This window comes from Centropristis striata, chromosome 18, assembly GCF_030273125.1.
Source record: "Centropristis striata isolate RG_2023a ecotype Rhode Island chromosome 18, C.striata_1.0, whole genome shotgun sequence".
Taxonomy (NCBI): Eukaryota; Metazoa; Chordata; class Actinopteri; order Perciformes; family Serranidae; genus Centropristis; species Centropristis striata.
The window spans coordinates 5,929,591-5,953,785 of NC_081534.1; the positions used below are offsets into that span (position 1 = coordinate 5,929,591).

The following is a 24,195-nucleotide window of genomic DNA, read 5'->3' on the forward strand; positions in this document are numbered from 1 at the left end:
ATACAAATTAAAATGGGATGAACAACTTCACTAACAGCCGACTATGTAATAAGAAATAAGAAATTAGGCATCGTTGTAATAATAACTAGAATGCACTAACAATAGCTGGCATTGCTCATCTCTACAACATTCAACAATCTTGAGTTTAACATTTACTTCCGGTGTGTTAGGTCAAAGTTCACTGATTGACGGAGTCTCGCTATTGGCTGACTGTCAATGTTATGAAACTTCATTGGACAGACGAGCACACGCCTTTCGTCTATCTGAAAGAACTCAACAGACGGCAAGGTCAGAAAATGATTTTAAAATATGTAAAAATGTGTGCTGCAAAATATAGTAAAGTGCCTATAAAATATGTCATGTTAGCAGACATCCATTAGTTCCTAAACCAATGCTACTAGTTTATGCTAACAAACATGGTTAGCTAGCAGTGCTCAGCAGCAACAATAGCTTACTTAACGTTATGTCAACAAATAATTTGCACGGTTTTGCGTTTTACTGTTCATTGAAAAAATCCTATAGTTGACCCTAGGAATGACTTCACCCTAAGCCTTTTTGAATACTCTAAAAAAATGATCTCTGGCTAGATCAGCTAGTCGACAATGCTTAACTAGCTAATGTCGCTGTAAAATATTACAACAGTGTCATCTGTCAAGTGTCAGTATCACATGTACAAAGCTGCAGGTTAAGCATGATCAAACATGAATCTTTACTACAAGCTAAACGACACTTGGCTATTGAGCATGACATTAACATTAGCAAAAGTTTTTCCCCTTCTCCAAACTGTATTGTGTCAACAATTATACAACAAGTCTTACAAACCTGACGGATGTTATACGTTTTAACAGTTTTTTTTGTTGATACATTAATAAAAAGATAAGAAGTACTGTCTGATGTGGACAGTTAGCTCTGTACAGATGGGCTCTTTTTTGCATTTAAGGATATATTATTTAGGCAAATTAATAAGTAGATTAACTCTATGGAGTCTTGGGCTATTTTGTCCATTTTTTAATTCTTTTCATGTCTTTTTGTGTCTTTTTTTGGTCATTTTGTGTCTTTTGGTGTCTTTTTTTTTAGTCGTTTTGTGTCTTTTTTTGGTCATTTTGTGTCTTATTTTAGTCCTTTAGTCCAACATAAAATGTGATTTTGAATCAGTTTTTTTTACTTTCAAAACACTATCAGGCTCAATAAAGAATTTTAAATGTTGCAAATGTGAACAAAGGTTGCAAATATAACATATAAGCGGGTTACATCCAGGTCTATCATTTTATACAAAATATATTTGACCTTGTCTCCAGACTTGGTCTATCATCATCAAACTGAAACTGGCCTCATGGAGTTTACAGCCAGAACTTTAGAGGTAAATTTACAGTAGGGCTCCACGCTGCTTTGTTTTTACGCCTAGATGTGATGAAGAAGTCATGCTTTTTATTAAATAGAACTGTGAGCAAAGGTTTCTCTGATATTCAGTGTATCAAAACAAGCTTAAGAGTAATATGAAGTTGAAAGTAGATATGATCAGCAACAAATCGAGGCAATTTACTCCACAGATGTTTTGTAAGTGGGCATTCCAAACATAAATGTACTAGCGTTTCTCTGAGCTCCCCGCAAAAAGTGCATCTTACATCAACGTCCTTTTGGAATTTCTGCAAATATAAATAAGTTGGATAAAACCTGTGTATGATCGTTAAGGATGTCTCCTCGACTTTGTTAGTCAAACAAAAGAAGATCAATATGATAAGGCAGAAGGAGTACTTATGATTTCTTTTTAAAAAAGTTGACAGATTTAAACCCTTTTTTGGGTTCTCAATTGTTGTGAAACTAATGTTAGTTATTTTTAATTGACAATTAATAATTCAACAACTACTCTTTTTCTTTTCTGTAGTGCATTTGTGTGTCAGGGTATGCTATGTTACTGGCTGCCTCATGTTAATCCTTAGAAGTCTAAGCATACACATTACTTTACCCTTTGGAGTTTGGGGCTATTTTGTCCGTTTTTGACTCCTTTTCATTCTGCCTGTATATAAAGCACTTTGACTTTCATTTTGACTTACTAGATCAACATTTTGAACACAAAAAACCCCAGAAAAAAATTACAAACAACACACATAAAACATGAAAAACACACACAAAATTACAAAGAACATATACAAACACACTCAAAATGCACCAAAAACAATAAAAATACAAAAAACACACATAAAAAACAAAGAAATTACAAAAAAACAACAAAAAAACAGTAAACACAAACAATTGCATTACAAATGCTAAATTAGAAAAATCTCTGCAAAAAAAGTAAAATCATGTTAATACACTTCGAGGTGTTTTTTTTTAACCTTTGCTAAAACAGGGTTAATGCATTAAATTGGACATGAAAACTTGTGGAAAAGCCAAAATTTTGGAGAAAAGCTGACTGCAGGGCTCCATGCTGCTTCGTTTTCACGTTGTGACGTCACGAAGAAGTCGTGCTCCAGCGCTTTCGTGGACTCCAGAGGGTTAATTATCCCCCAAAATAAAATAAACTTGAGAGGGTGTCAGCAGTGCTTGTCTTTAACCCATTGAAGCTTGGAAAGCGGATACGTCGTTTTGTAGTATTTTTATAAGCTCTCAAATACTTTTTGAATTTCATTTCTATCTGCTACAGAGGCTGAAAAATCTATTAGTTAGTAGAAGCGTTGACACTTCTGTTGAATTTCCAGAAAAACTTCAGGTTTTAGGGGCATATTTTAAAATTGCCCAGAGGTTTTACAGGCAGTTTTAGGAGTCAATGGGTTAAGCTAAGCAACACTAACATTTAAAGGGATTGTAACATTGTGTCCATGTATGCTGGCATCACCAACTCACTCCTAACCATGCTAAGTATCTTCATATCTATTCCTCGCTGTCTACCTCAGGTGATCCATGTGTGTCTGACTGAGTCAACAGTAAGCATGCTGACTGCACAGAGGGCATGTGCAGCGATGGCTGCCCGGCGCCTGGTCAGAGCTTCCATCTCTTCAGCGCACACACACCGATCTCTGATTCACACCTCCGCAACATGTCAGGACCAGGATGAGCTGCACCCTGAATGGGCCAGTCTGGCTAAGAAACAGCTGAAGGGGAAAAACCCGGAAGATCTGATCTGGCGCACGCCTGAGGGACTCAACATCAAGCCTGTGTACACCAAAGCAGACTCAACCGACAGGCCAGATGAACTGCCAGGAGTGTTTCCCTACACTAGGGGGCCCTATCCTACCATGTACACCTTCAGACCCTGGACTATCAGGCAGTATGCTGGCTTTAGCACAGTGGAGGAGAGCAACAAGTTTTACAAGGATAACATTAAAGGTACACATCTGAACCCTACACATAAAGTTGCAGGCTTTAGGCTAAACATATTTAAGAAAATGGAAAGTCTAAGGTGGAAACTGCATGAAGAGTTTTAACCTCCTAGAAGGTCAGCAAATATTGCAAGAACCAACAACTTGTTATTCAAATATGCATTGGACCTTTTGAACTCCAAGATAATTCAAGGCTCATTTTGTTTTTTAATTCACTGTGTTACATTGAAGTCCTGAATTTTTACAGCATAATAATGACTACAAGTAGAGTCTTTAGTGAAGAACACAGGTCTAATGCCATAAATCATAAAAAAGAAAAAGCCATGTTGAATTTTTTTGATAACTTATACTTTTTTTATTATCATAAGAGGGAAAAAAGAGAATCTTTCTATACAGCATTTTTTCCAAGTGCCCACAAGTGCTACCAATATCGTGGGAAATTAAATGTTTTTTTGCTTATTGTAAATGGTTTGTTTTAAGAAACATTTTCAATAAGAATGGTGGTTTTGATCAGGGACCACTGCAATTTAAAAATGTGACAGCTGTCTCTGTTTTTACAGTTTCTGGCAGGTTTGTTTGCTAGTCTTTAGCCAGTAGCTGGAAGCTGCCTGTAGCTACTTCAACTGCTCTTTCCTGAAGTGTCCCTAAACTAAATCTCTGAGCCCTGCCATTACTCTTATTGGTTTGACATTTTTCATTGTCTGCTGATATTTTCTCTCTGAGCTCCAATCTATAACCTTTTTCCTCCAATTCCTCATGGACTCTAATCCACTCTCTCTTGCTCTGTCATTTCAGCTGGACAGCAGGGTCTTTCTGTGGCTTTTGACCTTCCGACGCACCGTGGTTATGACTCAGACAATCCCAGAGTCCACGGAGATGTCGGCATGGCTGGAGTTGCTATAGACACAGTTGAAGACATGAAGATGCTCTTTGATGGAATCCCACTGGAGAAGATGTCTGTTTCAATGACGATGAATGGAGCAGTTATCCCTGTGTTGGCGATGTTCATTGTGACCGGAGAGGAGCAGGGCGTGTCTAAAGCCAAACTCACTGGCACCATTCAGAATGATATTTTAAAGGAGTTTATGGTGCGCAACACTTATATTTTCCCCCCGGAGCCTTCCATGCAAGCCATCGCAGACATTTTCGCCTATACCTCCAAGGTAGTTACTACTACTCCTACTACTCACTGCTTGTATGGTGCTTACTGTATCTTAAGTTAATACAACCCTCATCACATTGGGAGTTTCACTGATTTAAATGACCCTCCATTTTTTCAGAACATGCCCAAGTTCAACTCCATATCCATCAGTGGCTACCATCTTCAGGAGGCTGGAGCTGATGCCATCCTGGAAGTAGCCTACACCATCGCTAACGGCCTGGAGTACTGCCGCACTGGTCTGAAAGCAGGCCTAACTATCGATGAGTTTGCACCGAGGTAAAAAATATTACAATCTTAATAAGAGTAGAGTAGACCAATTCTGATTTCTATATTTACAGCAAAATCTATATCACAGTGTGTCAGCATATTTTCAGTTCTGACTGACTTATTTACTCAATTATGGCTTCTGTTTGACTACAGTATTGTAAAAAAAATTGGGAAAAACACAAGTATAACTAACATATACATTTGCATTTAGTCATTTAGCAGACACTTTTATCCAAAGCGACTTACAGGAAGAGTAAAAGCAAACAATCAAGGTATAGTGCAGGACAAACTATACAACTTAAATTTGTATAGTTTGTTCACTGTTTAAATGGCAACCACTGCAGTTTCCTTGCCCACCATTTTCATAAGTTTGAACCTTCTCAGCGATGTAGCAAAGATGGAGACCAGTTAGGGTGAGAAGTGTCTAGTGTTCCACTCTGAAATTGCCTGCTGTTAGGAGTGCAACATGTGGGTACTCCTATCGCACTACATTTTCCCTTACTATCAGTGTAAAATGACTTTATGCACTCAAAGATTTAGACGGACCAACAGTCAGACAGTCATGAGCCTTATACCGTGATACCTTTCTGACTTTTCACCAGGGGATACGGTATTTGTATTTGTGTGTTAAACCCCAGAACCAAACCCTATTAACCCATTGAAGCCTGGAAAGCGGATACGTCGTTTTGTAGTATTTGTATAAGCTCTCAAATACCTTTTTGAATTTCATTTCTATCTGCTACAGAGGCTGAAAAATCTATTATTTAGTAGAAGAGTTGACACTTTTTTTTCCAGAATTTTTCCAGAATTTTCAGAAAATTAGAGGCTTATTTTAAAATCGCCCAGCGATTTTTCAGGCCTCAATGGGTTAATCCCACTATTCAGCATGAAATAAAACCACAATCAAAGGAAACTTACAAAATGAATGATTGTTGCCATCAAGGTCAATAACCATTGACTGCTCTAACTAAATAACTAAGAAATAACAGTCTAACCTCGAAAAACTAAAAGATTTCTGTTATTACACTGAATTATTAGAGAAGAAAAGAATAATACGTATGGATGTTTCTACAGAGATAATTACTCTGGATGTCTCTCTCAGACAGGATGCACATTAATATTATTGATATTAATAAGTTTTCATCATAGAGTTACACGCTCACCTGGAGGATACAAGCCACGTCTGAATTATTCCTCTGGAGATGTGGTTTTATAGCCACGTAGTAATTATGAGATATAAAATAACAGCATTAAAAAACACATTGTTGTTTTATAAAATATAAATAAACTTCAAACACATACACTTGCAATATCAAATTAAGGTTACATTTCTGTTAGAACTAAGTTCTATATTACAAGGTTTTGAATCGTTACCATTTAAAGCTTGAATAACGTATTTAATGTAACACGCAAGAGACTTGTGTCATAATGAGAACCCAACTAAATGGATAAAATATGAGGATATATAATCAGCTGATCCCAGTAAGGGAAGTTCTGTTTGAAACTGCAACAAATGAAATACTATAAAGACTCCAGTGATTCAAGATTGAACCATGACACCGCCATCTAAGGTGTGATTTAGCTCTTAGCACCAACAGTGTCAGTCGATGGTGTCTGGTGACCGGTTCAATTTGACAGTCACTATGTTCACTTTACACCTAATGTTTTTGAGCAGGAGCTTGTCAGTAAATAACTACCCAGTTCAATGTTTCACTCTGCCACTAAGGAAATGACCAAACTCAATACTTAGATACTTAGCTCTGCCATCCACGATGTTGGTCTTTTATTAATATTCCACTGACGCTGGGAATGTTTGACTCAACTGGGAAACAAATACCCTCCTTTGTTTAACCCATTGAGGCCTGAAAAATCGCTGGGCGATTTTAAAATAAGCCTCTAATTTCTGGAAATTCTGGAAAAATTCTGGGAAAAAAAGTGTCAACTCTTCTACTAAATAATAGATTTTTCAGCCTCTGTAGCAGATAGAAATGAAATTCAAAAAGTATTTAAGAGCTTATACAAATACTACAAAACGACGTATCCGATTTCCAGGCTTCAATGGGTTAAACACCAGATGGGACGCACAGCATGAATCTGAATATACAATTAAAGCTAGATTAAGAGGCTGCTAGTTAAATCAGTTCAAATGGTAATTTATACAAATACTCACCATTGAGACCAACACAGAGTGTGTATTATCAGAGGGTCTCTGCCTCCAGTACTGAGACTGGGAGATGATTCCACAAGAGAAGAGCTGGATAACTGAAGGCTCTGGCTCCCAGTCTAGTTTTAAGGACTTTAGGAACAACAAGTAACATAGAATATTCGGAACGTAGTGCTCTAGAAGGGTAATATGGCACTATGAGGTCTTTAAGATATGTTGGTGCCTGACCATTTAGAGCTTTGTAAGTGAGAAGAAGGATTTTAAACTCAACTCTGGATTTTACAGGGAGCCAGTGCAGCGAAGCTAGAACAGGAGAAATATGATCTCTTTTCTTGGTTCTTGTTAGTACACGAGCCGCAGCATTTTGGACTAACTGAAGAGTTTTAAGGGATATATTGGAGCAGCCTGACAGAAAGGAATTCGTCTGTCCGTCCTGGGAGATGGATCCCTGAGGTTTCTTCTTCTTTTTCCCCTGCTAAAGGGTTTTTAAGGAGTTTTTCCCTGGCCGCTGTGAGGGTCTAAGGACAGAGGATGTCGTACCATGTACAGTCTGTGAAGCCCTTTGAGGCAAATCTGTAATTTGTGATTTTGGGCTATATAAATAGGTTAGTGTAGCTGCCATTTGTTACTGGTTTCTTCAGAACGGTCTTTACAGTCAATTACATAACTGAAGCACTCCTACTCTGCCCTCTGTCCAATTCCTGCTTCCATTAGTTCTCTTCAAGCCTCAATTACTCAGATAATAGTGTAGTTACAGGTGCCCACAATTGCCAGGAACATCGACAAACAAGTCTGGTCCTTCCACCTAATGACCCCAGACACAGGCCACGGACACAGCCACTCTGAATCAATATAGAAATGCCACTAAATTGTATGAAATACAGGGCTTTCCAGCCTAAGCCATTATCTCTTATTGTTCATTTTTTCCCATAATGACTTGTGCTTGCTCTTGGGTTCACACAAAGGAACTTTGTGTTAATATTGTGACCATGACATCATGATTTTGGACCTTTTATTACCACTGTGCACAGCTTCAGTGGACTGTTTTATTGTGTTTTTGGAGATTGGGGAAATGTTTTTGCAGGACAGTTAAAGACTAAAAGGCACATAAGCTATCTGTTATTCTTTTCTCTAAGCAGTGTTTACATTCTAACTTTCCCCAAAAAGTTGGGATGTTCGGGCCATACAGTCTATGGTTCGGGCCCAGAGAAGTTGGCAGCATTTTTGGATGGCTTTCACTTTGCATGGTTGCATGGAATTTTAACTTACACTGGCTGATACTTGCCTTTCAAAAGCACACGAGAATCTATCTATATCGTTATAGATGTCTGATTTAGGCTAATATGAAAGCGTTTTTTACACAATATATAATGTAGGAAATGATAATTGGTGTGATTTGGATATGGCTGACAATGTAATTTGATATATGCTATACAATAACTTATAAAAATGTTAAATATTCTTAAATAAATGTATTTGAAAGCAGGGCACTGATATCTTTTGCTTAGTCATACTGTTGCAAAATTGGACCAGAATCATAAAACAATAGAAAAGGTTTATTTCCATTCAAACCAAAATTATTCACCATATGGGCTGTTAAATCGGTTATCAGTGAATTTTTCTTCTCTAAAATGGGTTCACGGTTGTAAAAAAAAATCCCATAGCAGCTGTGGTCTGCTTGTGGTGGGTTTATCTTGTAATCAGTTGTGACAATATAAAAAAAGATTGATTTCTACTTTGTGCAGAATTGCTCATATTTTCAAATTCAGTGACTGTATTTCTCTTTTTCATATTTTTTTCATGTGCGCTGTCAGGTTGTCATTCTTCTGGGGTATTGGAATGAATTTCTACATGGAAATTGCCAAGCTGAGGGCAGGCAGGAGGCTGTGGGCCACGCTTATTAAAGATAATTTCCAGCCCAAGAATACCAAGTCTCTGCTCCTCCGCACACACTGCCAGACTTCAGGCTGGTCTCTCACTGAACAGGTAAATATAAGTTGGAGTTTGCAAGTCTTTACAATCTAGAGAGATCACACTCAAACATGAGCCAACAGTAGGCCTGTCATGATAACAACATTTTTAGGACGATCTATTTTCACGATATATCACAATAAATGATAATATGGTTGAGTACATCCTTTTCCATGGCAATGATTTTTTAAATCTCAAGAATATTAAACATTGGAATTGTATTCTGGAAAATAAAAATTAAAACATTCTAGATAAATAAAGCATGAATAAATAAATTAAAATCAAAGCAAATAAAATAGACTGAAATTTTTTGGGGCAAATTCCTACTGCCTGTCAAACATTTGCAGAATTCCTAAAAAAGCACAAAAAGTCAGCATTATAATGCATCCACTATAAGAGTAGCGTGGCTCCTTTAAGAGGCAGTCAGTCAGTCAGTGACAGTCAGTGCTGCTCAGTAGACATTGGAATTGTCAATGCTAATAGGCTACACAGCTAGCTCTGTAGCAGTACAGTGTGTATGTGCTGCAGCAGTATGTGTTCACTTAGCAACCTCCGTTTGTTTACAACAAGCACCGAACACTCTGTGCTCTGTTAGCAACGCCGCTTCATTTACGATTAGCAGCAGACACTTTGTGTACAGTTAGCATGCCGGTTTGTTTACGATAAGCGGCTCACGATGTGCAGTTAGCGACGGCAGCCACAGTTGTTATGCTGCTGCTGCGCTGAAAAGTGAAATCCGAAATGTTCCCACACCACACTGGCTTTGGCACCAATTCCATTTATCCAACAAACTTTCTGGAGTTTTGTAGCCGCCGAGACTCACTACGCTTCAGCTGGTTTGTGTGTGTGTGTGTGTGTGTGTGTGTGTGTGTGTGTGTGTGTGACCCTCTCCTGTAGCAGGACTGGTGAAAATATTGATGCCTTATGTAAACAAACGCATATGTAAAAAATAATTATCGAGTCCACAAAAACAATCGTGTCATTTTTTATATATCGAACGATAAGTCGATATAGTCATTATCATGACAGGCATAGCCACCAGTAATTATAGCTTTCCCCTGTGAACCCTCCTCTCAGGATCCGTACAACAACGTGATCCGTACAGTGATTGAGGCCATGGCGGCTGTGTTCGGGGGGACCCAGTCGCTCCACACCAACTCCTTTGATGAAGCTCTGGGTTTGCCCACAGTGAAGAGTGCTCGCATCGCCAGGAACACCCAGATTATCATCCAAGAAGAGTCGGGCATCCCTAAAGTGGCAGATCCCTGGGGGGGCTCACACATGATGGAGGCTCTCACAGATGACGTCTATAACAAAGCTTTGAAGGTTTGTCATGGGAACAAATTCTCAAAACGCTAGGATTGCTTCTGAAGTAATTAGAGTAGCGTGTTAATTAACAGTTCATTTCTACTCTTTCCAAATCTTTTTTAATATACAGCCAGGGGCTTATTTTTCCTCCGTACCATATTTTAAATACTGCCGTTAAAGTGAACTTTTGTTGAAAAAGGTTGAGGTAAATGTCATATTAAACATGAAGTGAAATGTCAGCAGAAGCAATCCGTCCTCACGGAGTGACTCTTTTACCAGCTGTGGTTTTCTTTGTGTAGTTCATTAAAGAAATTGAAGAAATGGGAGGCATGGCCAGAGCCGTGGCAGAGGGCATTCCAAAGCTTCGTATTGAGGAATGTGCAGCTCGCAGACAGGCTCGCATTGACTCAGGTACTGTATGTATCAGGTATAACTTTTATTTTTGGCTGATGCGTTTGAATTCAAAACATCTCTGACAACATACAGACACAAAATCAGAAATTTCAAATTTAGATTGTAGCAATTTGGAGATATTCCAAAGCAAAAGTTTGAGTTTTACTCCATTAAATTACTTTATTCTTGGTCTTGTTTGTCTATTTCTAAAAAGTGCCCTTTTTTGACATTTGATATTTTCACAGTACTGCATCTTTTTTAGTGTAATAACATGGCACTGACTTTCTCACGTTCCTTTAAGCAAGGTGATGTTTGTTTCCTGCCTTTCTTAAGCCCCGTGGTATGATGGGCTTATTCTCTCAGCTCTCATCAACCCATTGGCTTCACTGCTCTTTCTTTTAAAGGATTTAATGTGGAGATAGCCTGCCACATATACACACACCTCACGCTTCATTCAAACTGACAGTGTGTATTCTGTTGTGTTCTTATAAGAGCTAGGGGACACTGCACTTGTGAAGATTAGAATCAGGGAGTAAAACCATCACACTTCACAGACGGTGTAGCATTTCTCCATAATCCCCCAGATGCCTGCTCTCATTGAAATTCATTGGCTTTCTGACTCACCCTAGCAGCACGTGTTTGCTCCTGACATCTGTCTCCACTTCTGGTTCTGGCCTTTAATTCTGATTGACCATGTTAGGCTTTCATTGTTGGAAAACAGATAATGTGGTGGTCAAAGTGATTGAAATGATAGTTTAAAGACTATAGAAAATTAAAAGCTCCTGTCTGCTTTCTGTTTTTTTTTTTTTACATCAAGAATTCAGTCAATTTAAAGATAGCTCCCCCCACTCAGAATAACCAAATTTGTCACCCTGTTAGCACGGAGATTGATCCTCCTTAACCCATTGAAGCCTGGAAAGCGGATACGTCGTTTTGTAGTATTTGTATAAGCTCTCAAATACCTTTTTGAATTTCATTTCTATCTGCTACAGAGGCTGAAAAATCTATTATTTAGTAGAAGAGTTGACACTTTTTTTCCCAGAATTTTTCCAGAATTTCCAGAAAATTAGAGGCTTATTTTAAAATCGCCCAGCGATTTTTCAGGCCTCAATGGGTTAATTGGAAGAATCCTCAGTCACCTAGCTGGACTCAGTGGCTGAGAGATGTGAGGCAACACCTTAAACTGGAAAAATTGAGATTTATGTTACAAGGCTCCCCAGATAACTTTGAGAATACCTGGAAACCATTTATGGATTACATTGAAACCAAGCTTTAAACTTCCCACTTTTCTGTACGTATCTCCAGACTAAGCCTGCAATATGTGACTACTGTTATTTATTTAAGCCATTATAGCCCATCATGATGGGGAAAAAAAACCCTGAACTGCCTGTCTGTCTGAGTCTGTATGTTTTTTTTTTTTTTCCTTTCTGATTGAAGTGTCTGTTGCTTGATGAGTGGCTGTCTTGTTTTATTGTTTGAAAAGAAAAATCCAATAAAAAAACAAAAAAAAACAAAAAACGATAGCTCCCCCCAGTGAGTAACACTTTCCTGGATCATAATTCCAGTTGATGTACAGTGAGGGATACTTCAAACATAGATGTGATGTATTTAAAGGGTTTCTAATAGATGTAGAAATAAAGTTATACTGTTAGATAGGGTGGGGTGTTGTTTTATAGTTTTTGTTAATCTATTTTCCTCATAACTTGCTGGTAACTTATCTGAAGTGCTCAGACTCAGTCAGCTCTATTTTTGTTGTAGATAATACCGTGCTGTTTCATGCTTTCTGTTGCCTCCTCTTTAATAATGGTTCAAATTCAGACTGGTTTTCTGGCCTGTAATCTTCTCATGTGGGTTTTTTTCAGAGTGTTTTTTTATCTAAAGGTTTCTTATTCTGCTTGTTGAATAACACTAGGGGTTTCCCCGAATTTCCATGATCTAATCTGGTTGGTCAAGTCTTCCCTGTACTTGAATGATAGTAACAATCGTGTATAAACTCGAAACTCAAAACTCAAAACAGCAAAAGCCACACAACTATTGTCCGAGATATATGTGACTATATCTGAGCTGTTGTTATAGAAGAAGAGCAGAGAAGATCAATGTCAATCAATCTAATTTTAAAATAGAAAAAAGATTTACTGAAAGCAAACAAAGCTCAAAATTGTATTTACAGTTTTATTTAAAGTATAGGCTGACATTTATAGACTGAAAATAGACTGAATTTATTGATTTGATCAAATCTTTGCGAAAAAAGTCGCAGATTTAAGAGAAAAAAGTGGGAAAAAAAGCAACTTTTTTCTCCCAGATTCACCACTTTAAATCTCATAAATCTACACTTTTTTTTCTCGTAGATTTGCCACTTTAATCTCGTAAACTTTTTTCTCAAAATATTATTTTCATATGTTTTTTTTTTTTACACATTCTGGCAGTATGTAATATTCTCTAGGGTTGAAATTTGGAATTTGCAAGTATTTCAATAGGTGCCCTATTAAGGGTTAAATTGGTGAATCTGGGAGAAAAAAGTTGATTTTTTCCCCCACTTTTTTCTCGTAAATCTGCAACTTTTTTCTTGTAGATTTGCCACTTTAATCTAGTAAATTTGCAACTTTTTTTCTCGAAATATTACCTGAAGTTACCAAATATAGTTCTTTGCCTGATAAAGGGTTAAAATCACATATTCAGCACTCCCATGTAGCACCAATGGAATGATCCATTGTTTCATAACCACATTTTCAAACACTGCAGCAATCAGACTGTGAGATTGGCGGTCCAATCACCCCTAAATAATACCCTGAAAAGATTGTCCACAAATGTGTATTTGGGTGGTTACATTGTCTTGTGTTTTCCCCTGCTGATTTACAATAACTGATGATTTTTTAAAACTTATTTCCCTGTTTGTCTTCAGGTTCAGAGGTAATTGTCGGGGTGAACAAGTACCGACTGGAAAAAGAGGAGACTGTGGAGGTCCTGGCTATCGATAACACTGTTGTACGTCAGAAACAGATTGAGAAACTGAAGAAGGTGTGTATGTAATGTGCTGCTTTAGAGCACACACAACATCCATTAGTGTTATTGTTAGTGTTTATTGGCCAGGTCTGGAATTTCATCATTTTAGGGGCAAGGCCACTTGGCCTTTTGTGTTGTCAATATTTTGAGGGCACAAAGGCCAAAAGCCAGGGCACCAAGGCCATAAAATAAAACAATGATTGGTAACACTTTACAATAACTAACTAAGTAATGTTTATAGATGGTTTATAAACCAATTATTAACCATTTACAAAGTGCTATACATATTTAATCTTTAAATGTTTTCAACCAATTTCTTAAAGGTATATGAAACATTTCAAAATCATTAACATACTTAATATGGTGTTAAAAATGTTAAAATGAGGGCAACTTCAACTATTGATAAACTATTAATTATAATGTATTGGTTTCTTAATGGTAAAGTAACTATAAACTTACATTAATATACCATCTATTTGTCATTTATGAATGATGGAGTTAGTTAGACATTAAGAAATTAAACATTAATAAACTGATTTAATCTAATCTAATCTGTTCACCATTTATAAATGATGGTTATTGTAAAGTGTTACCCAATGATTTTAAGTCCACTTCCATAATGAATGTAATTTAAGGACTAGTAATGACGCTTCTGAGGAAGATTGGAGTCTCAGTCGAAATTGTCAAGCAGGCAAAGAAACATCTCCTTGTTACATAAATTGCATCAATCTTGTGCACGTTGAAAGCTAAATGAGAGCAAACACCTCACAGAACATTTTTCACAGTCGGGCGATAGCGTATTATAGAATCTTTGTTATCCTGTGCTATGTCATTTTTCATTGCTGTCAACATGCTTTCCACTATGGCATGGAGCCGCCAGCCAGTGTGGAAAAATAGCTGGCTAGATTTTTTTTTCTCCATAAAAGCCCACATTTGTTGCATCTCACACATTCTAATGCCACTATTCCATCATATACAGTGATCTTAATCATTGCATATTTTAAGAATTATTTTAAAGGGGAATAAGGGTTCTTCTATATTTTATTTAAGGCATCTTATTTTGACAGTCTTCTTGTAAATTCTGTCTCCTATTTTGAAAGCGGCATGCGTTTAGCGACAGGAAGTCATTCAAAACAGTCAGTCACAGTTAGAGGGATTAAAGTACGTTTGATGAAGCCTCCTTGCTTGGCCGGTGACAGATTTGTGTCGAACTGTCATGATAGGTCTTCTGAGCGGTTCGAATAAACCCACCACTGATGATGAATGTCAGCAAAAGACACTTTTTATTTCTCAAAAGACACAGGTGTCAAAGCTGTGTTGACAGGAAAGAGGCAGACTAGAAAACCGCAAAACCAACTGGGGCAGTTCGGGCGGGGCATCAAGGCCAGCGTGGCCTCAGGGCAGATATGTCTTTCAAGGGCACGAGGCCAAATTGCGAGGGCCACAAGGGCCATTGGGCCTTTTGCTATATTGTTGACAGTAAAGACAGTCAGGAAGAGAGACAGCCTCAGCCACAATTTAGCAGAGAAATTGCAATTACAAGGTACAGCATGCGTAAAAAAAAGTCGATAAAATGATCAATGTTGTGACTCGCAGTGCTCATATATAACTAAGTTATATGATTTATATGCCAATATCTGTCACACATGAAGATAAACAGAGAAAAACTTATTTTTTATATGTCAAATGTGTTTATAGCATATTATATATTTTTTTTTTTACAAGAATAAGAAGAAAATAAAATATTTAGTTCCAGTAATGGTTTCTGTACTAGTCAGGACTTAACTATGTGAGTTCATTATTTTGAAAACCTATGAAAATATCCCAATATATGAATATTTAATGTGCATGAAAATGAAATTTATGCAGGAGTACAACAAATTGTAGTTAAATAATAATTTCATTCCATGAATGAATAGATCACATTGAGAAATATTGAATGGAGGACTCAATGTGCAATTTTATCATTAGTAGGGATGTAACGATACACTCAACTCACTATACGATTTTCTCACATTGTTTTTTTTAACAGAATGAGCTAGCAGTCAAATTATGACATTAAGAAAAAGAACCCTTTACAAATTCCCCAGAAACACAACATTTCTTAGGTAGAGTGTAACTACAAAACACAAACTATGCAATGAATACACATTTAAAAAGATATATAAAAACTACCAAATACATTTTCTCTTATCGTTAAACAGTTAAAGAGCATCCCTTTTTATTTCTCTGAGGTAAACGCACAAAACAATGCCTCTTAAAATTGCAACTGAAAGCATTTTTTATGTTAAATAACAAAAAATACATTTTGATTTTTGAAATGCACTTGTGAAATCAAATATAGATTACACCCTCTGCTGTTGAAAAGTGGTATTGCAGTTAATTTTTTAATCTCAACCTAATGAAATCGTCACACATTTGTATAGATTTTTAATTTCCACGATGCATTGTTACATCCCTAATCATTAGTTTAGGTTAGTTTGGCCAGTCAGCACAACTGCTGTCTCATATTTAGCCATTTCTCTGTCGGTGAGATTTATGCATTTGGCCCTGCTGGCATACTGTACTGTATGCAAACTGGCAGAACTTTCTGTACCAGCTGTCGGGAGCAGCCGAGTATCTCTGGCTTCTGTTGGAAGGTCATTTGGCTTTGAAATGCCATGACATGCACAGAGTAGTTATCAAGACAGGTATATAGAAATGTCACTAAGCTTAGCCAGAAAAGATCGCTCTCTTCTCTAGAGCAGTGGTTCTCAAATGGGGGTACGTAAAGGCACCCCAGGGGGTACGTGACATTTTTACACAGATAATTACTATGATCCCAAAAGAGGACACTTTATGTTGGTAATTAGTTTTATGTACACAAATCTTTATTTATAATGAAGTTAATTATTTCTGGTTATGGTTCAAGAGAGACCACTACAAATGAGCAGTGTTTTGCATATATATATGGAGTTTTAAATGATTCATTTTGTAATTTTAAATGGTTATATGGTTACTGTTTATACTACATTAGTTTGAATCACTACATTTTAGTGATGAGAAATATTTGCAATAAATTTAATCATGGATTATTAACATTTAAAATGTTTTTTTTTTTTTTTTTTTTCAAATGTTTGAATTTTGTATGTGTTTATCAGTTCCAAAGTTTAATAAATCAGACGCTGATGGCACGGCGCTCTGTTTTTCAGTCAAAAATGCTTTGCCCTGGTTAGGGGGTACTTGGCTGAAAAAAATTTCACAGGAGGTACATCAGTGAAAAAAAGTTGAGAAGCACTGCTCTAGGGCATATGTGTGAAGGAAGGAAAGGAACTTTGTGTGATATCAGGAGGAGGAAGACAGTCAAGTGTTTGTTCTGTAGGACATTACTGCTTTATACTAAATGACAGTATGGACTTCCATGTGATAAATAGTTTTTCTTCAAGTCATGCATACACATAATGACTGCATACACGGAATTAATTATTCGGCCATCAGGACAGTTCGTTCACGTTATTTGATTGGTCACATGTTTGTGTTGGCAGTACATACACTATACATTCATCTTCCAAGGCTGAATATTTGTGACAATGTGTTGCCATGTTGACAGTTGTTGAGAGTTGCACAATATGCTGCAGAATGCTATATATAAGTCATACATTCTCCTAAGATCAAGGCTGTCAAACTGCTCAATGTAAGGGGCGGCGTGTCATTGTCATATTAATATAACGTCTGTCACAAGCCGAAAAGCACTGTAAGTTTTTCCATAATTCTGTGTTTTTATTTTGTTGTATTTATGATGGTATTTTTTGTAACACATTTTTAAAATAGATTTTTGTATATTTATTGCATTGGTAAGAATTTAATTCAAAAAAGGAAAAGAAAAAAAAGAGGGGAAAACACATCAAATGTATATACCTACATTAAAATGCATCCCCAATATCTTATTTAAGTTACAAATAACAGTGTGAATCTTAGATATGTAAAAATGGGCTGCTTATTAAGTATTTTATTCTTGGTTTTTGCTTCATATAATGGACTGCAAATGTTTAATGGCCTGCACTTATATAGTCTCCCCAGTTAGTCATATATTTATCAGTCCTTTCCTTACTATTGAAAGAGTTGTTTGTATAATGGGACTTTGGAATTACTTTTTTGGAGTCCAAAAAAAGGTGTTGAAGACCGTTTTACCAGGCAGTGCAAAATGGACAATTGACATTTCAATTCAGGTGTTTCACTTCTACCATGTATGTCTGTGGTCGATATTCTTCTTCATAAGTGAGGCAGTTCATGTTACAGTCACATGCATCAAGTATCAAGTATTGCTGGATACTTCCTTAAAATCTGATGTCATTAAAATAACAGGAGAACTAGATGTCTAAGATAACCTAATGCCCATATGGTTGGAAATAGATTGTGTAATTTAAGCTTTTTAAATGTTCCAGGGTCCTGTTAATGTGCATGCTCACTTGCTGCAGAGATTACTGCATCGTTAATGATATCAGTAACACGTTTGCTTTTCCTGTCTTTACAAGACAAAATATCTGCTGCAAAAAAAGGTCTATAAGCTAGCGTAATGTCTTTTTTCTTTGTGTTAAAGAGAAAGTAAAAAGATTTGACGTATTCACATACACCGTACAAAGTGAGTTCTATCAGTTGTATTAATATTGTTTCTTTGTGGTAGGTGAGGGAAAGTCGTGACCCTGAGGCAGCGAAGAAGTGCCTGGCAGCCATTGAGGAGTGTGCCCGAACCGGCGAGGGCAACCTTTTAGAACTGGCTGTGGAGGCAGCACGAGCCAGGTCAGAACTCCCACACTCAAAATGATCACTCTTGTCTGTGCAAATTTCAGTTCAATTAATGAATGTACACTACCGGTCAAAAGTTTTAGAACACCCCAATTTTTCCAGTTTTTTATTGAAATTCAAGCAGTTCAAGTCAAATGAACAGCTTGAAAGGGTACAAAGGTAAGTGGTGAACTGCCAGAGGTAAATAAAAAAAGGTAAGCTTAACCAAAACTGAAAAATAATGTACATTTCAGGATTATACAAGTAGGCCTTTTTTCAGGGCACAAGAAATGGGTTAACAACTTAACTCTATGGAGTCTTGGGCTATTTTGTCCATTTTTGAATTCTTTTCATGTCTTTGTAAGTCATTTTGTGTCTTTTTGTGTCTTTTTTTTTGTCATTTTGTGTCTTTTGGTTTTCTTTTTTGTCATTTTGTGTCTTTTTTTAGTCCTTTAGTTCAACATAAAATGTGATTTTGAATCTTTTTTTTACTTTCAAAACACTATCATGCTCAATAAAGAATTTTAAATGTTGCAAATGTGCATTAATTTCAGAGTACACTGAGACATTAAACTGCATCATTTTCATTTTCACCATCAAGTTGGTGTGTTCTAAAACTTTTGACCAGTAGTGTATTTGTCATCATGTTTCCTGCCTTTCCTTTGTTGCTTATAATGCATCACCAAGATGTCCTTATATGAACACTGTGAAAGGGTACATTGTGAGGAGTACCAGATCACCTGCTCTGCGGTTTAACGATGTGTAACTGATGTGCAACAATGTTCAGTTTATACGATCCACTGATGCTTTGAAAATCCTTTCATTCGTACAAACACCATTCACTGAGATAATCGTTGTGGTATTTTTATTTCCAAGGCTCTTTTGTTCATCAGCCTCTCGCAGTCTGCCTGTGGTCGTTATTCATCTTCATACTTGAGGCTGTCATGCATCACTTCTTGTTATATTCACACGCATCAGTGGCAATGCAGCAATTGTGGGAAAAAGCATTTATTTATTTATTTTTTGCTGGATACTTCCTTAAAAATCAGATGTTATTAAAAATAACTAAATAATTAGATGTCTTCAGTAACAGTAGATAACCTAATGCCCATATGATTGGAAATTTAAGCTTTTTAAATGTCTTTTTATACCTGCCTGAGTTTTCTATTTTATCAAATGGCAAGGAACTACTTATCTCTACTGTGTTTTGGTACACACCTTTGACCAAAACCAAATTGGTGACTAGTTAAAACATTATTGGAATAACAAGCAGGTCACGTGTATAAATGAGGCTTAACTGCAGTATAACACCATCATACTGTGTGAGCTGAGTGTGAGGCCCTCACACACGTGGGTGACCTGACTTCTACCCTCAAACTGTACAGTCTGTTTGAAGGAAAGAAAGATCTGAAAAGGAGCCCACATGCTGATCACAGACCACTTGCTGAGAGGCACCGGCACGGCATGAGCAAGATTACATAACATCAACACTTTCACAGACGTCTACGACCAGTTCAACACCCTAGTTAGACCTTTAATCCATCTCAGTATAGTATGCTATATTACACCGAAGTAACTTTATGATTATTCATAGCGCAACAGTGATACTGTGGGAAATGGAGCTATTGGACTATAGAGTCTAATTTTCTCATTTACAGTCGCATAGAATATTTGTCTGCAAAAAATAACAGGATGTCTTGGAAAGTGCAAAAGTGGAATGGTCTTATTACTGGATATTCCCAAAATGTATGCTGGTGATTTGCATAGTGACTCCCGCACATTCGCTCGTACTTTGAATTTGATAATAAAAAATCTCATAATAAGACACTTCCACCCATATTATCTCCATTTATGTGAGCTGGCCCACTTAAATTAAAGGTTCCAATACCTGTACCATTCCTCTGTTGACATCTCAATGTTACCTTTTTTTCTCTTTTATTTTTTAACATTCAGTGAATTACATTTTTCTGTCATGAGGACCCTATACAGCATGGGTCTCAAACTCGCGGCCCGTGGGCCAATTGCGGCCCTCAAGACGATATTTTGTGGCCCCCACCTTGATATGAAAGTTTAATGTGGAAGGTCCCTTTAATTACTTATTTTGGTAATTTTGTGTCTCTTTTTTTGGTATTTGAGTCTTTTTTAATAATTTTGTGTCTTTTTTTGTTTATTCTGTGTCTTTCTTTGGTCATTTTGTGTCTTTTTCAAATCATTTTGTGTCTTTTTTTTCTAATTATGTGGGGTTTTTTGGTCATTTTGTGTCTTTTTTGGGGTAATTTTGTGTCTTTTTTAAATTATTTTGTGTCTTATTTGGTAAATCTATGTATTTTTTCGTCATTTGGTGTCTTTGCGGCCCCCAGGTAATTTGAGTTTGAGACCCCTGCTATACAGTCTTCATGTAATACCTCTGTTTAACATTCACTGGGTCATCCAGTGCTGTAAGAAATGTGGGTAATTCTTAACATCTTAGTCAAAATAATGATCTAATTACACATGTATAGAACGCTATTTTTCCAGAGCATATTTGTCTTTCACAGGTTGGATATCTTAATTTTGTAATTCCTTTGGCTATCCAGTGTTATAAACTAGGGTCCAGTTGAGTGGGCTTATAGTCAGGGTCAAAGGCACGACCCCTGATTAATTCTTAGTTTATCTTGTCATTTACACTCCTCCCTAACAGGGTCCCAGGTGTAAAGTTAAAATATTATCCACAGATTTTGCATTGTCTATAAAATCTTCTAAATCCTTATTGACTCATGCTGGCTCATTGAAGTGAATAATTTAATTCCTTTCCACCTGGCATGGTCGTCTTGATTGCACAATTTTCTTTGTTTCTTTGTCCAACTTTTCTGCCTCTAACAATTACTGTCAGTCTGCTGAAATTGTCCTCTGAATGAACCAGTCCATCATCCAGCTGAGTCTTGTTTACCTCTCTCTCTTCCCACGCGCTGCTTTCTTTTCTCTCATGGGGGAAAATCAGTCAGAAACGAGTATTCAACATAACGGTGTAGTAATGTAAATAATGCAGATATGCAATGAAAAAGCAGCCTGTGGAACATTGAATTGGATCAAATTGAAGAGCTGGATTGCCTTACATTATCATAAAGTCAATACCTTTTTTCCCCTCAGATGTTCAGTCGGTGAAATAACTGATGCCATGAAGAAAGTGTTTGGTGAACACAAGGCCAGTACCAGGATGGTGAGCGGTGCTTACCGCAGCGAGTTCGGGGAGCATGAGGAGATCAGTACGGCCCATAACAGGTAAAAAAAGATCAACCTAATTAGCATCTTTACATTCATTATGCACAGACTGATTGCTCGACTTGTACAGTTATATGAGCTTTTCCTTCCAATTTATATTTAAATTCCAGAGTTACAGATTTTAAGAAACATGAGGGCAGGAATCCTCGGCTGCTGGTAGCAAAGATGGGGCAGGATGGTCACGACAGGGGGGCCAAAGTCATCGCCACAGGGTTCGCTGACCTGGGCTTTGATGTGGACATCGGACCGCTGTTTCAGGTCAGTCAATTTAAATTACTGTCAGAAGGAGAATCCGAGCCAGAAGCCTGCTTTTGAGCAAGAACAATTCACGTAAACTGCAAATAAAAAAAGACCTTCTAAATTGAATCAGTTTCGGTCAGTTCTTGAGAAGTAATATGCAGATATGTAGTCACCACCCTGTTTCCACAAAAGTTGGGAAAAATTGAATAAAAACAAAATGCAATGATGCCGAATTCCTTTGCAACCTACATTCAATTGAATACAGGATAAACACAAGATACCTAATGCTCAAACTGTTTGCTTTTTTGTTAATATAAGCACATGTTCTAAATGTGTTGCATTGTGTTTTTATCCACATAGTGTCCCAACTTTTTTGGAATCAGGATTCTAGTATGAAAGATAAGGAGAAGATATAAGTGACTAAAATGAGTTTACCAAGTGTGTTTACCAAGTGTTATTATATGTTTGACTTTGTGTTTTCCTTTGAGCAACAGTACAGGACATACTTTTTCCCCCCCTAACAAACAGGGCAAAAGAACACATTTTTTTCTGTCCATTGATTCGCATATATTGCCAGCAACATAGCTATATAGCTCTGTGTTATTATTTTATTACCTCCATAAGTGCAGGCGCAACTCAAGGTCGTTCTCCTGTTCTGTGCTGTAAAGCAAGCTCTTCCAGGATATCAGACCTGTTCTATCTTAACACTTATGGTGTCATTATTTTGCAGTTGTTGCTTTGTGCAATCTATATTTACTTTTAATGATAAAAATAACAAAACCTACAGTGTCCTACCAAACAGCTCTTTTTTTAAGAACATACAAATCTGCACATTCTCAGGTGCTAAAAGGACTTTTAATTGGTGCTTTATTGGAGCCAGAAAACTGTTGACCATTTCCACCTATCTAGGTCTGTTCTCCCTTATTTGAATTTTGTAATGGTATGGTAGATAATTGTCAGTACTTGTCAGAGGAAGGTAGAGCTAATGGCCTTCATTATTAACAGCTGCATTTCATTCATGTGCATCAGTAGGATCCTGTTGTTGTGCATGCTCGCTTACTGCAGAGCTTACAGGCACTCTCAAGTGGAACAAAGGCATCACTAATCTTATTAATTGCACCTGTGATGATGTCATACTAAACATATTGATGTTGTCTGACCTGAGATAGATTTAACCTTTAAATACTGTTGGTGCAGCTGAGCTAACCTAGCTCACTGAGCTCCACTCTCTGAGCCCATACCATGTGACTTTGGTTGATTTTAAAATGCATTAATAAAGTGGGAACATGGTCACAGCAGTGTTTCATTGCTCTCTACAAAATGTACATGCTGCAGATACAGACACACAGACAGATGTTTGCTTTCTTGGTTGATTAGAGGGTTCAAGATTTTAGACAAGATCTTTAAAGTCATTCATATGTGCTCAGAGGACAGTACAGCTTACTTCAGTCATGATATATCATGGTCTGGATGGCTGCAGGTTGTCTTATTAATGCCTGACAATGGACACCTGCTAAGTAGTTCCGGTAAAACTGGTAGTAACCATAGCAACAGGAGCACAGTCAAAGCCTATTTTTTTGCAATTTATTGCAATTACTTCTGTCACTGAGTGCAGTCCTTCAGTCTGTCATCCTCTGGCAGTCAGGTGACACACAAGCTGCAGGAAGTACCCTGCCCCGCACTAATGTAAAGTGCACTCTACATACATAAGTGATCGTCTCTGTAAAGAAGACTAGAAATATTTCTACCTCAGTTAATTTGTATTTTCGTTGGCTAGGTGACCTGTCAATCATCCCTCCGTACATGCATATTATATCCTTTATGTTCACTATTCAACTGGCTACTTCAGGCTGTGGGCAGTACACATTGGTCGTCCTTTGTTACTGAAAATCTCGATATTGATTTGGGGACAATGACATGGTTGGATAGCTACTTAGCTATGTTGTTTAACATTCTGTCAAATTATATTTGTTTGTCAAGCGTACACCATATTATTGACTTTGAATCTTTCTGGCGTAATGTTAGCTGTCTGGCTCAAGGTTTGATAAGATGAGCGGTTGAGGAATATCTCCCGTTAACAAGTCGTATCCAAGGCTTTTTTGTTCCAGGCATTAGTCAAACCCTTAGGTGGTACTGTAAAAAAAAAGGTTGTAGACTTTATTATTTTGATATTTAGACTTGGCAAACGCAGACGCAGCTAAAAGCCTTCATTATTTTTTGTAATGAACTTTTTATTGAAATTTATCAAACAAATATTACAGACAGGGAGGAATACATTCATTCAATCAGGGAGCCATCAAGGCCAGGAATTCACTCCCTAAGTTATTTTCTTTCCTTTTTTT

At 37.1% G+C, this 24,195-nt stretch overlaps 1 protein-coding gene across 1 annotated transcript in view; it reads left to right on the forward strand.

Annotated features, from left to right (window-relative positions):
• Positions 1-173: 173 nt before the first annotated feature.
• The window catches only part of mmut (methylmalonyl CoA mutase), a 28,289-nt gene continuing 4,267 nt past the window's right edge, over positions 174-24,195 (forward strand). Inside the window, exons 1-11 of the mRNA XM_059356762.1 lie at positions 174-288; positions 2,895-3,327; positions 4,116-4,483; positions 4,601-4,758; positions 8,728-8,899; positions 9,962-10,210; positions 10,492-10,603; positions 13,488-13,603; positions 18,252-18,367; positions 21,482-21,613; positions 21,724-21,871. Of these exons, the coding sequence (XP_059212745.1) occupies positions 2,931-3,327; positions 4,116-4,483; positions 4,601-4,758; positions 8,728-8,899; positions 9,962-10,210; positions 10,492-10,603; positions 13,488-13,603; positions 18,252-18,367; positions 21,482-21,613; positions 21,724-21,871 (1,968 nt within the window). The 5' untranslated portion in view covers positions 174-288; positions 2,895-2,930. The remainder of the gene's footprint in view (positions 289-2,894; positions 3,328-4,115; positions 4,484-4,600; positions 4,759-8,727; positions 8,900-9,961; positions 10,211-10,491; positions 10,604-13,487; positions 13,604-18,251; positions 18,368-21,481; positions 21,614-21,723; positions 21,872-24,195) is intronic.